At 41.3% G+C, this 16,395-nt stretch overlaps 1 protein-coding gene and 1 long non-coding RNA gene across 7 annotated transcripts in view; one reads left to right on the top strand and one right to left on the bottom strand.

Annotated features, from left to right (window-relative positions):
- Positions 1 to 846: 846 nt before the first annotated feature.
- On the top strand, positions 847 to 1,365 carry LOC126495504 (centrin-1). Its single transcript, XM_050133087.1, has one exon. It carries the CDS (start codon positions 847 to 849, stop codon positions 1,363 to 1,365), a length of 519 nt encoding a protein of 172 aa, XP_049989044.1.
- An 8,694-nt stretch (positions 1,366 to 10,059) lies between these two features.
- The window catches only part of LOC126495503 (uncharacterized), a 9,908-nt gene continuing 3,572 nt past the window's right edge, over positions 10,060 to 16,395 (bottom strand). For 3 of the 6 annotated variants that reach the window (XR_007590152.1, XR_007590151.1, XR_007590155.1), the window contains exon 3: positions 11,614 to 13,251. This is a non-coding gene — a long non-coding RNA (uncharacterized lncRNA). The other 3 variants (XR_007590154.1, XR_007590156.1, XR_007590153.1) reach the window with 3 other exon arrangements.

Genomic DNA, 16,395 nt, shown 5'->3' with positions numbered 1-16,395 from the left:
ACTCATGGTCTTCTAACAGGGCAGTAGATTTCTCCTTTGTAAAGACAGTTTGACCCTAAATCTATCTTCTTTCTTAGTGGCTTTTACTACCAGAGTGTGGATTTCTGTAGTCCCGAGAGTATGATAAGCAGTAGGAGCAAACATACTGCTAGGGTTTCTAAAATACATGCCAGAATAGCAGAATACAAATACTTCACCCTCATCTGTTCAAGTCAAAATGACATCAAATCCTTCAAATCCAGGTATTAGACGTGACTTCTACTGGCATTACATTTCATATTTGAGAAACTGACAGAAAACTTCTATGGCGGTTAAACATATGTCAGGAGACAAACTTCCTCAAATTTTACTCATAATTGCTTCCATCTAACCTGTTTTGTAGAACACAGGGTGTGACCTGGGTATTGTTTCCTACTTTTTAAAATTTAATATCAAGTGATCAAACTCAATCTTGATTACCCTACATTTGTCCTTGGGTAGCCTCAGGCTAAGGAAGTTCTTTTAATTAATATGGAAACGGAGCCTAAAACTTTCAAATAAATATACACAAGCTTCTGCAGAAGTGGAAAAAAAAATAGGGGCTCGGAAAGAACTGCATGTTCCGAAGAATTGTAGAGACAATAGCAGCAGCTACAACAAGGTTCTGGACAGCAGGTGTCAACTTGTGGAAAGTGAATGACAAACTGAGGAAACTGTGCATTATAATGTAAATAAGATCTCACTGATGGAGGTGGGGGGTTCTGTGGTCCAGACAGAAGGTGCGTAGGGGCTGGCGCAAGCGCAATAGCAGGGGCACCTACCACGTGCGGTGGCAGGGTGCCGTTAAGGACCCAATCGTGGAGGACAATGGCGTCCAACTTAAGGAAGCCAAACGTGGCCTCCACCAGCTACAAGAGAAAGGTGGGTCCTAAGCCTGAACTCACAGAAGACCAAAAGCAAGAAGTCCGGGAAGCCTTTGACCTCTTTGATTCTGATGGGAGCGGGACCATCGATGTGAAGGAATTGAAGGTGGCCATGAGAGCACTAGGCTTTGAACCCAGGAAGGAAGAGATGAAGAAGATGATTTCGGAAGTAGACAAAGAGGCCACAGGAAAGATCAGCTTCAATGACTTCTTGGCTGTGATGACTCAGAAGATGGCCGAGAAAGATACCAAAGAAGAAATTCTGAAGGCTTTCAGGTTGTTTGATGATGATGAAACCGGGAAAATCTCATTCAAAAACCTCAAGCGTGTGGCCAATGAGCTGGGGGAAAGTCTCACGGACGAGGAGCTGCAGGAAATGATCGATGAAGCTGATCGTGACGGCGATGGAGAAGTGAATGAGGAAGAGTTTCTTAAGATCATGAAAAAGACCAACCTTTATTAAGTGACTAGCTGGGATCCCTGCTTCTGCTTTTGTGAAAGTAGAACAGTTTTGGTCAGTTCCCTCTTCCTGCCTCATTTGTCTTAGTTGGCTTCTAAGCCTCTAGAGCAATTATAAATTTTAAAGATAATTACTATGTGAGTTCTGTTGTTTAATTCTCAAGAGCAAACCTCAATTAAAAGTGCTCGAGGCTGGAGCCCACTCACAGCCATTCATTAACTGAATACAAGACAGCTTCCTAGGACAAACAAAACTGTGGTTCTCTGGTCACTTATGTGATTTTAAATAACATGCACAGACTGGTGATTCCTTCAAGTCAATGTTCTAGGATGGTGAGTTAGAGCTCAGGTCACTCCAGCCATTGCTTTTCACTTAAATGGATACTGTTCTGAAGGATAATAATGTGACTACTTAAGAACTATTTAAAAGGGGCTGGGGAGATGGCTCAGCGATTAAGAGCAATGGCTGCTCTTCCTGAGTTTAATTCCCAGCAACCACAAGATGGCTCACAGCCATCCATAATGAGATCTGGTCCCCCTTTCTGCCCTCCAGGCATACATGCAGGCAGAACATTGTATACATAATAAATAAATCTTAAAAAAGAAAAGAAAAACTCTTAAAAAAGAACTACTTAAATTAAGGGAGGATTATTTATTTAAATTATGGAAAGATACTCCTCAATAAAACCTTGCTTGTCCTTCAAAATTAAAAAAAAAAATAAAAGGGTAGGTTTTCTGAGTGTGGTAACACACAGCTATAATCCCAGCACTTGGGAGGTATAAAGCCAGCCTAGGCTACTTAGCTCTAGGTCATCTGGAGATTCATAGAGAGAAATCCTGCCTCAAAAACCAGAAGGGTATTGGGGAGATAGCTCACATAGCAAGGTATTTGCTGTGCAAGCTTGGAAACCTGAGTTTGGATCTCAAAAATCCATGTAAAGTTCAGTGCTATCTCCAAAGCTTGGAGGTGGAGGCATAGATTAGGGAGAGATTTCTCTTTAATCCCAGCACTAGGGAGGCAGATAGAGAAGGAGCTCTGTGAGTTCAAGGCTAACCTGGTTTATATGATGAGTTTCAGGTCATCCTGGGCTGCATATTGAGAACCTTGTCTCAAAAGAAAAAAAGTGGTGAACACATATGTACACACATGTAAGCGGGTACCTGCTCACACACATGCATATATCTACACAAACATATCTCACATACACACAAAGCTGGGACTGTAGCTCTGTATTGCATTATTTGTATATAGTCTTCCCTTTGGGAGTGGTTAACTACAATGATCACTGTTTCCTAGCTTCACTGCATGCCAGTGAGTCTTCCTTGCCTATTGAGGGGTATGGAGGGACGATATGCAGGCTTAGCACAGGATAAACATATAATTTTATTGTGGCCAAAGCAAAGTATAACTTTTTAAAGAAATTAAGCTTTCTATTCCCCTTGTTTTTTGAGACAGGATTCCTTTGTCCCAGATTGACCCTACATTCAATATGTTGCCAAAAATGACCTTGAATTTCTAGTCTTCCTGCCTCTACCTTCCAAATACTGGGATTATAGGAGTTCACTACGACAAAAGCCAGTTTGTGCAGTTCTGGGGATAAACTCGGGGACTCCTTCATCTAGGCAAGCACTCTACCAACTGAGCCATATACTATTGGGTTTGTTGAAACAAAGTTTCACTTGTATCCCAGGCTATCCTCACATTCCTCCTGCTTTGCCTTCTTAGTACTGGGGTCAACATCATGTTCGGCTTGACTTTTTAAAATGAATATTTACAAATGACATGATCTTAGTTTGGGTTTTTTTTTTTTGATTTTTAAAATATATCTGATATATGGGTCTGAGGACATGGTAGAATATTTGCTGCTCAACCATGAGGACCCGAGTCTGGGTCCCCATAACCTACATAAGAGGCCTCTATACTTATATACATAACTATGCCTCTATAGACCAAGAGCTAGGAGTTGGGGAAGGAATGGTGTAAGACTTTAATACAATCCTGAAGCCATTTTTGACAATTCTGAATCCTCTCAGCCTCTGTGCCATAGTGCTTCCCCTCCTCCCCTGGGAACCAAGGACCTAACAGCTACACTCGCACATACTCAGTTCCTGAACAATTACCCATATACGTATGTTTTGGTTCGGTCCCCTGGGAAACAGGGTCAAAATGACCTCTTACCTCATCTGATCTGGCAACAGCTCTCCAGTCAATTATTGGTAATAGCCCTTTTGAATAAGCCAATCAGAATAGTCAAAGAACAACCCCCCTAGCTTCTGTGGCCCCTTTAAAAGTAGACTGTACCAGCTATTCAGGGTCCCTCGGCTTCCCGAATGCTGGGGGACCCTGTCATGACAGAATTAATCAAATTCTCATGCTTTTGCATCAGCTGTGGTGTCTGAGGTGGTCTCTGGGGGTGACTCCTCCTCGGTGTTTGGACGCTAGAGTCCAACATTGGGAGAGTCAGATTCCAAGCTTACTGGCTAACCAATGCACCCAGTCTTCAGACTACTGAAAGAAATTAGGCTCACCAGTTCAAAGTCATTTCCTGTTTCACATCACAGATGACAATATCCAACTTTTCAAGCCATCTCTTCAGCAGATTAGACCATAAGCAACTTGAGCTTGTCTTTTTTTTTTAAAAAAAAAATTAAGCTTAGTTTCAATGGAAAAAACTTGTCTCTTCATGTTCAGAAGAAATTTTTAGAACGAGGAAGGGAGTAGCTGGACAATAGGATCTTTGGGATAGTCTCTGATCACCAAGACCCAGTACAAGTTTTGAAGAAATGACTCTCATCTGACTTTAATAACTGGTGATACTCTTTTATTTCTGTCCTTTTTTGGGGGGGGAGAGAACAGTTTGGGGTTTTGGTTTTGAGACTGGATCTCATATAGTCCAGGCTAGCCTCTAACTCAAGAATAGTTCTGAACTCCCTCTTGTTTTGTCCCAGCCTTCAATATGCTGGGATTGCAAGTATGTCCCACCATGCCTGGGTGGTGATGTCATTTTCCAAGTTTTATACAAATGTAGCATTTCCTGCATAGAAGAACTGCAGATGCATTTCTTTCTTTCTTTCTTTCTTTCTTTTTTTTTTTTTTATAAATGTACATTTTATTGCTGTTTTATTCTAAACTTCCCAGCCGGCGGTTTCTTCTCTTGCTCTTGGTATATCTACCACCAGACTTCACTTCCTGACATCTGTATTTCTCATATCTCCTAACTTTCTTTTTGTTTATTTTCTTTATTTTATGTGCACTGGTGTGAAGGTGTCAGATCCTCTGGAACTGGATCTTCAGACAGTTGTGAGCTGCCATGTGGATGCTGGGAACTGAACCCGGGTCCTCTGGAAGAGCAGTCAGTGCTCTTAACCGCTGAGCCGTCTCTGCAGCCCCTGCAGATGCATTTCTAAAGACGTTACCAGAGGCAGAGAGAAGGCTAACCAATAGGAGATTCTCCTGTATATATGCTCAACAAAAGCCCTTGATTGGAAAAGCCATAGATTTTGCCTTTACAGGTATAACAGTGAACTACTGTGTAGTGAGGGAGACCCATGCTAAGTTACCCACAGCTATTTTTCTGGCTAAACTTCGGGAAAATTACTTATTTGAGCCTCATTGTCTTTGAAATAAAAAACCATTACTTTGCCAAGATAGTGTCAGAATTAGAAACAACTTAAATAAATTAACCTGTACAAATATATAAGGGGATATTAAAAAAATAAGTGAAATGTAGCAAAATGGAGAAGGCCAGAGAACAAGCACATCCCTCCCCATACAGAATGCAGGAGACTCAGGACACTTTTCAAAATAAGCAAACCTCTTCACCTGCATTCACCAACACTACAAAATAAATACACATCCTTGCCAGCATTCACTCCAAAATAAGCACATGTCCTTACCCTCATTCACCAACACTTCAAAATAAGCACATGTCCTCACCTGCATTCATCCGCAATAAGGAAAAAAAAAAGTTTGGGATCCAGTAGGGGAGACTTAAAATGTTTGGCTGGTAGTGGTAGGCTTGCAATTTATCCTGACTTCTCAAGCTACATCTTTCATCATGAGGAATTTGTGAGCCTGAGGTCCAGGGACAGAATCTGGCTTGTACTGAATCACTTGACAGCTATATCAGGGTTACAGCTGAGCAGGTGTCCATATCTGAAATGTGCAGCCCAACCACAAATGGAGGCTGAAATCCTGTCACGAGTCCCTGACTCTGCATAAGGGCCTGCTAAGGTTTCATTTGGTACTGTTCCTAGCCCTCTTTGCTCTGCCTGCCCAGGGAAGTATTTTTCCCTAATCGTGCATCTTTCTGGAGGTCTTGCCATAACACTGTTGTATGTTTTTCTTTTATTTTTGGTTTAAATTTTGAGGCACTGGGGATTGAACAGCAGAGCCTCACACATGCTTGACAAGTGCTTTACTACTTAACTTCATCCCAAGTCCTTTTTTTAAAAAAATTGAATTAGGTTGTATACCAGTCACCTTTGAGTTACTAAAATAAAATACCTGAGGTAGGCTGCTGAGACAATGTTCATTTAGCTCAGGGGTATGTCATTGGCATTAACTCCATTCTCCATTGTACCACATCAGGAAAGAGCAATGGTATCAGTACAGGGGCTGGCAAGATAGTATTTCTCTGACCAGAATCAGGCAGAGGTAGAATTCTCCAATATCTTTTGAGGACTGCTGTCAATGACTGGAGGCCCCATCCTCCAGCTCACTAGACCTTACCCCTAGTATTTTACCACAAATGGCTCCATCCTGGGGGCCAATCCTTTAACACAAGAACGTTTGGGTAATACTTCTTCAGATCATAGAAGACATCCAATTTCACATGCATATCTATATTTTTGGTTTAACAACAACTGGATATTGGGTTGTTGAGACAGCACAGCAAGATAATTGAAGACAATATCACCATCCAGATATATATCCAATATATATATTGGTTTTTCAAGACAGGGCTTCTCTGTAGCTTTGGAGCCTTTCCTGGACCTAGCTCTTGTAGACCAGGCTGGTCTCGAACTCACAGAGATCTGCCTGCCTCTGTCTCCCAAGTGCTGGAATTAAAGGCGTGTGCTACCACCACCCAACATATCTTTACATTTTTAAAGGAGCTAGAAGAGGCTGATGCAAGAAGACGTACCATCCATACAAAACCACTGGCAAAAGCCACACAGTCAAAGAATGAACAGCATGTCCAAATAAAACTGCAGAGCCCAGGGAATTCTCAGCTTGCCTCCTTTTTCAAGCCAGGAGACCAAACACACCAATTGCTGCTAGTATTCTGATAAGTCCTGAATACCCAAGCTACTGAACCTCTACATAGTACTTCCGGATACATTAAGTGGCTTAGTCTACTTTTGATGCTCAGTGTTCATCAGTGCCCAACAATGATGTTCTCTCTTTCTGCTTCTTGGGACCTTTCTCTCCACAATGAAACCACAAATGCAAGCATAAGGCCATTCTCACTTGCCTTGTAGCAGGATTTTCAAACTCCTCTCTAAACATTGATGCACTCCTTCAGTTCTTGACAGTGATAGGTGGGAAAGTTTCCAGAAATATACGGCATCACTGTGACCAAGAAGAAATCAGACATTGTTGCCTAATAAAAATACCGTAAGTGCAGAATGATGAACTACATAGGAAATGAGCTGATAGGGAAGGACACTCAGGAATGTGGAAGAGTATATCTGACTTCAACTTTGTATGACCTTGAAAAACTCAGAGTGATCTATTTTCCCAAATCCCCCAACTAACAAATTGAGCTATGGTTGTCTCCCTAGTCTTTCTGTTGGCTGAAGACCCCACCTTAGCTGTCATCCTTCCTGGGAGTCTTCAGCCCTTCCTGTCAGCTTCCTGGACCTTTAGCACCCTTCTTGGAATTGGTAACTCCTTTCATTAAATCACCTCCTAGGTGGTGGTAGGTACAGAAATGACTCTCTGTCATAATTCCAAACAGTGAAGGGCAGAGGGTCAGGTCACCAAAACAAGCTGTAACACAAAATTCCTGGCTTGTTTTCTACAGCTGCTCCAAAATTTCCATGGGCTCACATTTAAATTAAAAGAATTACCTGTACTTTGAAGAATTTGAAAAAAGCCATATGTGAGACTATGAGATTTACTTTTATGCCCTTGTTGCTTGCATTCCATTTTCCACACTATAACAAAAAGCCAAAAACCAAAACAAACAAAAACGCCCAACAACTATTTTTTCATGCCACCCTAGAATACCATATATGTAAATTATTCCAAATTAATCTTTAGCATGTGCAGAAATATGGGCCTACAAGATTTATTACATTTTAAAATATATCCATTGTTCTCTCTCTCTTGATTTTTCGAAACAGGGTTTCTCTGTAGCTTTGGAGCCTGTCTTGGCTCTTGTAGACCAGGCTGGTTTTGAACTCACAGAGATCCACCTGCTTCTGCTTCCTGAGTGCTGGGATTAAAAGCGTGTGCCACCACGGCCCGGCTCCCATTGTTCTCTTTTAACAGCTTTTGGCAACTGTTTTAGAATTTGAAATGTATTAGCAAAATGAGTACAATTAACAAGTATCATTCAACAAGTGCTAATGGCATAAATATTCCAACAATATACAAATAACATGAAAGGCTTGTGATGCTGCAAAAAGGTTCTTCTTTCTCTCTCTGTCTCTTTGGTATATCTGTGTATGGTCTAATCCTATGTGTAAGGGGTGGTATTGCTTGTGGAGAAGATCAGAAGAGAATGTCCCTGTCTTGCTTTCTTTCTCTCTCTACCTTAGTCCTTTAAGAAAGGGTCATTTACTGAATCTGAAGCTAGGCTGGCATTTGGCAAGTCCCAGGAATCCTGTCTCTACTGCCCTCAGCACTGAGGTTATAGGCCAACAGAGCAATGCCCAGATTTTTGTGGGTGCTGAGATCCAAACTCACATCCTTATATGTGTGCAGCAAGTGCTGTTCCCTACTGAGCCATCTCCCTGTCCACATCTGCATTCTTTTTAACTTAAAAAATGTATATATTTAGTATGCATGTGTAGGCACAAATGGTGTGTACAGAGATGACAGGATTTGTGGAAGTCAGTTCGCTCATTCCATCATGTGAACTCCAGGAACTGAACTCAAGTCAACAGCCTCTGTGGTAAGTTCCCTTACCACTTAAGTGAGCAATCTCACTGACGCCCCTAATATCTCTTAACCAGCAAAGTACAATGAAACTATATATAGAGAGAATCAAGTTATCAAATTCGCTTTTAAACACCTCTAAGTGTTTTTGTGTTAAAGGTGTGTGTGATAGAATTTCACAATCATCAGAGTTAGGTAGGGTTCTGTTTCTCATCCTTAACAGCTTTGTCATATTGGATATATTAACTTCTTTGATCCTTGGTTATTTTTATTTTACTTGTTTATTTTTATTTTACTCCATTTGGTATTTGAGGGAGTGGAGCCAGCACAAACCATGATTTTGATATGTCAGCTCCTACACCACTACAGTACCCTCCCCCAAGGTTCCAGCACTCTAATAACTGATGTATTAATTCCACCCATCACTGAAAATAGTCTCTTGATAAAATTATTTGCCTAATTTTCTCTGAATGTATTTTCTATTTCCTGAGCAGGAGACTCTGATTGTTCCAGTAGGAAAATAAATCATTGAAATCAAAAGTTAGTATGAAAGTGAAAGAAGTGTCTACAAGTAGAGTGATGCAATAACCTGGACTTGTAGCACTATTAAGACTGCCTAGAGAGTGTAGATAAATAGGTTCTTCTTGAGCTGAAGACTGAGGGACAAGTGACGAGTGAAGACTTGGAAGGTGGATGTTTGGCATGGAGAGGGAGTGAGCCTTGCAACTGCCAGCTGTTTTGATCTGAAGCATCAAGTATAGATGCTTCTTGACTTATGCTGGGGTAGATTCTAACAAACTACTAGTCAATTGAAACTATCATGAGGCAGATATATTTAATGAACATACCCATATCAAAGTTAGCCTGCCTAGAATGTTCTCAGAACACTTACATTTGGCTATAGCTGGGCAAAATCATGTAACACAAAGCCTGTTGCATAATAAAGCTGATGATTCTCTCATGTATTTTGTTAAAATAATTGGAAGTAAGAAATAATTTCGTATAATACAAAATACAAGGCCAGGCATAAAAGGAGTGCAAGACTGCAATCCTAATGCTTGTGTGGTGGTGGGAGCAGGAGTAGGATCAGGAGTTTGAGGTCATTATCAGTTACTTAGTGAGTTCAAGGCCAACCTGTGCTAAATGAAATCCTATTTCAAGAAATAAAACATTGGGTTGAAGAGATGGCTCAGTGGTTAAGAGCACTGCCTGTTCTTCCAAAGATCCTGAGTTCAATTCCCAGCAAACACGTGGTGGCTCACAAACATCTGTAATGTGATCTGTTGTCTTCTTCTGGACTTCGGGCACATGTGCAGGCCCTGTATACATAGTAGATAAATCTTTAAAAAAAAAAAAAAAAAAAAAAAAATCCCAAGCAAACAAAAAAATAAAAAAGTAGCTATTTCGGGAAATATGTTAGGAACTTGGCTTTTGTCACTGTGACAAAATACCTGAACAAAACAATTGGAGAGAGGTCAGATTTATTTGGTGTCATGGTTTCAGAATCTTCAATTAATCATGGTGAAGAGATATTCACTTTACTGTGCTAGGAAATGGAGGCAGAGAGAAAGATAGGCAATAAAAGGTTTTATTATTATTATTTTTTTTTTACAATGTATCCATCTGAGCACCCAGGCCTGCTATACACTAAGCCCCAGGCTTCAGCAGCATTGTTAGGGCTCTATTAATCCAGTCAAGTGGACCAACACAAGACCCACCTGTATGTGGATAGAAGTTGTGAAAGGCAGTAGGGAGAAGTGGGCCAGGCTTAGGCATGTATGAATTTTGTTCATCTTATGTATATGTAGATGAGCATTTGCATACAAACAAAGCATACACTCTAGGCTAACCATTGTTCTAGGCACTGAGAGTCATTAGTTACACCTGTCTTAGGGGTTCTATTGATGTGAAGAGACACCATGACCACAGAAACTTTTATAAAGGAAAAACTTTAATTGGGGCTGCCTTACAGTTTCAGAGGTTTAGTTCATTATCATCATGGAGAGAAGCAGGTGCCATGCAGGAAGATACAGTGCTGGAGGAGCTGAGAATTCTACATCTTGATCTGTAGACAGCAGGAGACTGCCATATTAGGCCTACCTTAAGCATAATGAGACCTCAAAGCTTGCCTCCACTGAAACATACTCCCTCCAACAAGGTCACATATCCTAATAGTGCTACTCCCTATGGGCCAAGCAAACACATGGATCTATGGGGGTTATTACTATCCAAACCACCACAATGATGATATGAACACACAAATAATAATCAATAGATTTAAGATATAGATGAATCTTCTTACAATGTTTAAGAAGGTGGCACACTTAAGAGAAGAAAAGGGAGACGTTGGGTGATAGACAACTGTGCTCTTAGAGAAGAAATGGGCCTTACTGCAGAGACCACACTGAGAAGTTGACTTGCTTGGAGTTGAAGTAATTGAAGGAGACAAAGATACAATCACTCTAGGCAGGAGTTAACTAATGCATAGGCACCACGAGAAAACATGTCTGGTGAATTTTACCATATTATTAATAAAACCAGAAAAGCTAGAGCTGGAGTGGAAAAGGAGAAAGTAGTAGAGGAAATCGGTTTCAGGACAGTGAAGATGTTAGTGAGCTTGTGGTCACAGGGAGCCACAGGAGACTTCTTTCTGACCAACCAAAGAGATACACTCTGGACAAACTTTATTCTGTAGACAATGAAAATCAACTAAAAAGATTAAGTTTGGGTACAAACAAATAAGAAAGTACTAAGATCCTTGTGTGATATTTTGTTTTCTGACAAAGATTGCCTAATGATCAGGGGGCAGAGCTAGTTACTCGTTAACCATAGAAGCTGGGCAGTGGTGGCTCACACCTTTAATTTCAGCACTTGGAACATGGAGACAGGAGTGATAAGGTGGAATGGAGACAGGATCTCGGAACTTTTGGATGGAGGAAGGAGACAGGTAGAAAGCAACTGATGGCTGCTCCCAGTTTTCTGATCTTCCAGGTCTTTACTTCCCAATATCTGACTCCTGGCTTTTATTAATCCCAGCACTCGGGAGGCAGAGGCAGGTGGATCTCTGTGAGTTCGAGACCAGCCTGGTCTACAAGAGCTAGTTCCAGGACAGCTCCAAAACCATAGAGAAACCCTGTCTCGAAAAACCAAAAAAAAAAAAAAAAAAAAAAAAAGATTAATTAGATGAACGCTTCAGATCTTTTTCCAATAGAGAGATATTATCAAAGGCTTAGAGGTTTAAAAAATATTAAGTTTTTCAGGAAAGATGGAGCCACTCTTAAGAGCACTTACAGAGGACCTGAATTCAGTTCCTATCATCATATGGTGGCTTAGAACCATCTGTAACCCCAGGTCCAGGGGATCCAATGCCCCTTTCTGACCTCTGAGGACTCAAGGTAATGCATAGGCACACATGTAGGCAAAACACTCATACACATAAAGAAAAAAAAATAAATATTTAAAAATATTTTAATTAAAAAAGGACTGGAGATTGTCTCAGACTGTTACTTTTTTCATCATTTTAACAAAGATACGTGGAAATAATAAGTCTAAGACAGAAAAGGCTAATAGCAGTTCATCATAATGGGAAGGACATGGAGGCTAGAATGCTTTGTCCTTAACAGAGAGAACAAGCATTGTGCTTGTTCCTAATGGCCCCAATCAGGAGGCAGAAAGAACAGTCTAGAGCCAGGAGTAATGTAACCTTCAAGGCTCACCTACTTCCTTCAAGCCAGGACCCATATCCCCAATGGCTACCCAGGATAAATTTTCAAGTCATGTGTCTGTTTACACTGTTTAATTTGAATTTTCAATGCTCACAGAATCATGGGACAGATGGTAAGACTCATGTCACTGCATAATTGAGAAAAGAATTTATTTCTCTGTAGGTTATTGGGAGAAGCAACAATTATCAAACTGTTGGAAGTATTTTACCCTGTTGACATGGAGCCTGAGAAACAATTAAATACATTCACCAGGGTAATGATGATAGAGCCCAAACTTAAAAAAAGCTCATTTTCCTTTAAAGATGTGGTCTTACTGCATAGCTCAGGCTGCCCTCAAACTTGTGATCCTCTTGCCTCAGCTTCCCAAGTACTGAGATTACAGCTGTGTTCCACACTCAACTCTAAGCCTTTGTTTCTAAGTATCATGGCTACTTCTCAGCAGTGAAGCCTTTGATTCACTTAGGTCCTTACATGTATGACCTAGATGTAAAGCATTTGGTGGTTGGTTTGGGTTGGCAACTGGATTTCCTGGGAGAGAAAAGTCGAAGTGATTCCAAATGTTTCCATCTGGTGACAGGAAGATACGACAGTGTGAACATGAGGAGAAAAGTCGGGATTTGAGCTGTTGGCCCAAGGTCCCTGTGGGTAGTGCTGACAGATGTCAATTAGTAGAAAGCTGGCTGTGCTTGTCTGTGTTCTAGACAGCAGAATCTGAACAGACTGCTGAGGCAGCTAAGGACAAAATCCTTGGGGTATAAACATGTGAGGATGGAACAGAACAGGGGTCAGGAAGGAGTTTGAGCATCCGGCATCTGGGAAAGACCCTGGCACACAGCTGATACTCAACAAGTACTAAGGGATGAACTAAAGGGATGAACACTGACCCCTGTGCCCAGTGTCTGCAGTGGGTTTCTTAGACCACAAAGCTCAGGTCATTCTTACTCTGTCTGTAAACACATGCCATGTACTTGTCTCTCTGGCACTCTCCTTTCCACAGGGGTTTCTCTGAACTGGCCATTCCTGTCTCCTTTGACTTCTTGTTCTTCAGAGTGGAGTCCTAAAAGGCAAAATTATTTTTTCAAAACAGTATTTTTTTTAATGCTTTGGGAATTTCACATCATACACACCCTAATCACACTCACTTCCCAGTCCTTTAATGTCTATCCCCTGCCCTTGTGACCTCCCTTAAAAAGAACAATGATGTGGGCTGTCCTTTTGGATGATGTGAAAATGCTTTATTACCATTGGTTAATAAAGAAGCTGATTTGGCCAATAGCCAGGCAGAATACAGGTAGGTGGAAAATCTAGGCAGAGATACAGGAAGAAAGGAGGCCAAGTCAAGAAGACATCTGCAATCAGGGAAGCAAAATGTGAGGTAACAAGTCACGAGCCTTGTGGTAAAATATAGTATAGAAATGGGTTGATTTAAATTGTAAGAGCTAGCTAATAAGCCTGAGATAATAGTTTGTAATTAATATCACAAATAATATTGGTTATTTTATAAATGGCTGTGGGGGTGGGGGTGGGTGGGGAGAAGTGGTCCACTAGGACCAGGTAAGACACAAAAAAGTTTCTGGCTACACTGACGTACCAATGTGGGACTCTCGAGTTTCCACAGAAGACCTGAAAAAGGTTTTTTGTTTTTTTCTTTGTTTGTTTTTTTTTTTTAAAGGATTGGAGCTTGGAGCATAGCATGTTGGATTCCTGTCACACTACACAGAGGCAGAAGCATCTCCAACCCATACAGTACACTGCATAGTGGATTTAGTTTTTATTCATACAGAAAAAAGGTTTATGGGTAGCGTGCTACAAGTTGTTGTTGGTGGCACTGACCCACAGACTCTTAGAATTGGGCCAGTGAACATGACTCCCAGTGTAAATCCCGGTCTCTGGCCTCAGGCCTCCATCTTTGCAGGCCCTGCCCATGTGTCCCTTGCACCTTGACCCGCCAAACCTTGACCCCTCCCCAGAAAAGGTCAAGACCAGTCCCCCAGGCTATTTAAAATGTGCCCCCAAAATAAACGTGTCCCCGCCCCCCCCCAGTTGCTTTGCAGCTTTCCAGTTTCTGAGAGCACAGAAGTCCAATTAAATCTGGATATCTTTTAATTTGGTTTGTTTTGATTTGGCTTGATTGGGATTTTTGCGTAGGCAGAGAGCTTGTGTTAGAAAATATTCTTAACACCCAGAATTAGAGGTGAATGTAGTTTCACCATGTTGGAAAGCCGAATGAGGTACAGCCAACAGCCAAAATCTGTGCTTTGGTCCTACTAGCCACGTCCACTTGCCAGTTTAAAATAGTTATCAAAAAATCTAATCTACATAGGAAGTAGAAAAAGACAAGCTCTCCTGAGTAAATTGGGAATGTGTGGACCATGGGAGAGGGTACAGGGGAAGAGGGGAGGAAGAGAGGTGAGTGGAGAAAATATATAGTTCAATAAAAACAATAAAAAAATTAAATAAAATGATTACAGTTAGACAATAAAGACAGATTCAGACAAAAAGAAACCTTTAAACGGGTCACAATGTGTTTAAAAATGTATGTAGACTTAAGAAAGAAAATGGGTATAGGCAGTCATAGAAACATTTTTTAAAAAATAAAACAAACTCTTTAAAGAGACAGTAAAAGTAATATAAAAAAGTCATACACAGATAAAAAATTCACAGGGAATCTGGATCCTGTATAGTATTGGGTTGATTTTAAATGTTTTGGTTGCTAAAAAACAAAGGACATGAGATTAAAAGAGATGCTGATCAAATATCCGATTAAGAGATGCTGATAAAATATACCAACTTAAATATTTTGAAAATGTCTTAGCGTTAAAACAGAAGTCAAGCCGGGCGATGGTGGTGCACGCCTTTAATCCCAGCACTCAGGAGGCAGAGGCAGGCAGATCGAGACCAGCCTGGTCTACAGAGCGAGTTCCAGGACAGGCTCCAAAGCCACAGAGAAACCCTGTCTCGAAAAACAACAACAACAACAACAAAAAAAACCCAGAAGTCAATAAATATATTTGTACAATGTAACTCAAGAGATGCATTGCTTTGGAGAAACAGCTTTGCTTTTGTTTCTGTGTGAAATACAGACTCAAAGATGCACTGAGAATGAACTTAGCCTCTGTGGCTGCAGAGGGGGCTCCAGCTCCGTGACTTCAAGTGCGTTCCCTTTGCCTCTTGGCATCTTTTCCCTGTATTTACACTCTAGCTAGTAGATTTCCATATCTCAAAATAAACTCAATGGCATTTTAGACAATACAATGCCAGGTGTAAATACCTGATTCATAAGGTACCATGGTTTTCTGGGATTCCTCTAAAGTAAGTTTTGCATAGGCTTTGTATCCACGAGAAACTCTCAGAAAAGATTCACATAGGGCAACAAAAGGTACTTGCAGCACAAAGGAAGGAGGAGGAGCTGGGTGAAAACTTCAGAGCTAGGCCAGGTATAACCCAGTGGGGTTTCATGGCTAGTGGAGGTTGCTTGCTATCCCTCTGGTGCCAGGCTAATGGGGGGGAGGGAGGGAGGAGATGGGGGGGCGGGGGCAGGACATTATGCCACAGAGACCCTCTAGGCAGATCACTGCTCTTTGCAATGAAGAGTGGCCACTCATAAGGGTTGACTATGAAGTGAGGCATTCAGTGAAGGCAGCACTGAGATCACTAAGCTTATTCCTGATGTATGTATAAGAGATATTTCTGTGATCTGGTTTATTCCTGATACTGGCGTGCAGACAAATAAGCATGAGCTGTCAAAGTCAGCCTTTTTCAATTCCAAGGAAAATAATTACTGAGCTCATTATGCATAGGAGCAAAGGTATAATGAGAGACAACAGAGGCATGGATTCAGAGAGATGTTGTCTGGTGTGGCCAACTGTGACATGGTGTGCAGGAAGTCGAGTGCTATGTTTCAACATGTTGGTGGGAAACTGCATTTCCTTCTTTGTTCCCAGAGCCCGATTTCTGCAAAGTAGGACAGTTATGAGAAATCATTCCCTGCAGTCAGAGGGTCCTGAAGAGGGACCCTAATGATTGTTGGAAGACAATGGACATTATTCGTGCCTCATCTGCTCCTGAATTCCACTGAAAGTAAACCTGCCTTTCTGGGTGGTGGTGGCAAAATGGCAAATGCCTTTAATCCCAGCACTCCGGAGGTAGAGGCAGTTGGATCTCCATGATTTCGAGCCTGGGAGGGGGGGGGGGGGGGGGG

Source organism: Alexandromys fortis, unplaced genomic scaffold (genome assembly GCF_014885135.2).
Source record: "Alexandromys fortis isolate MF-2015 unplaced genomic scaffold, M_Fortis_MF-2015_v1.1 scaffold_496, whole genome shotgun sequence".
Lineage (NCBI taxonomy): Eukaryota > Metazoa > Chordata > Mammalia > Rodentia > Cricetidae > Alexandromys > Alexandromys fortis.
Note: the sequence above shows the minus strand (reverse complement) of the source record. Positions and strands in the feature narration are given on the sequence as shown.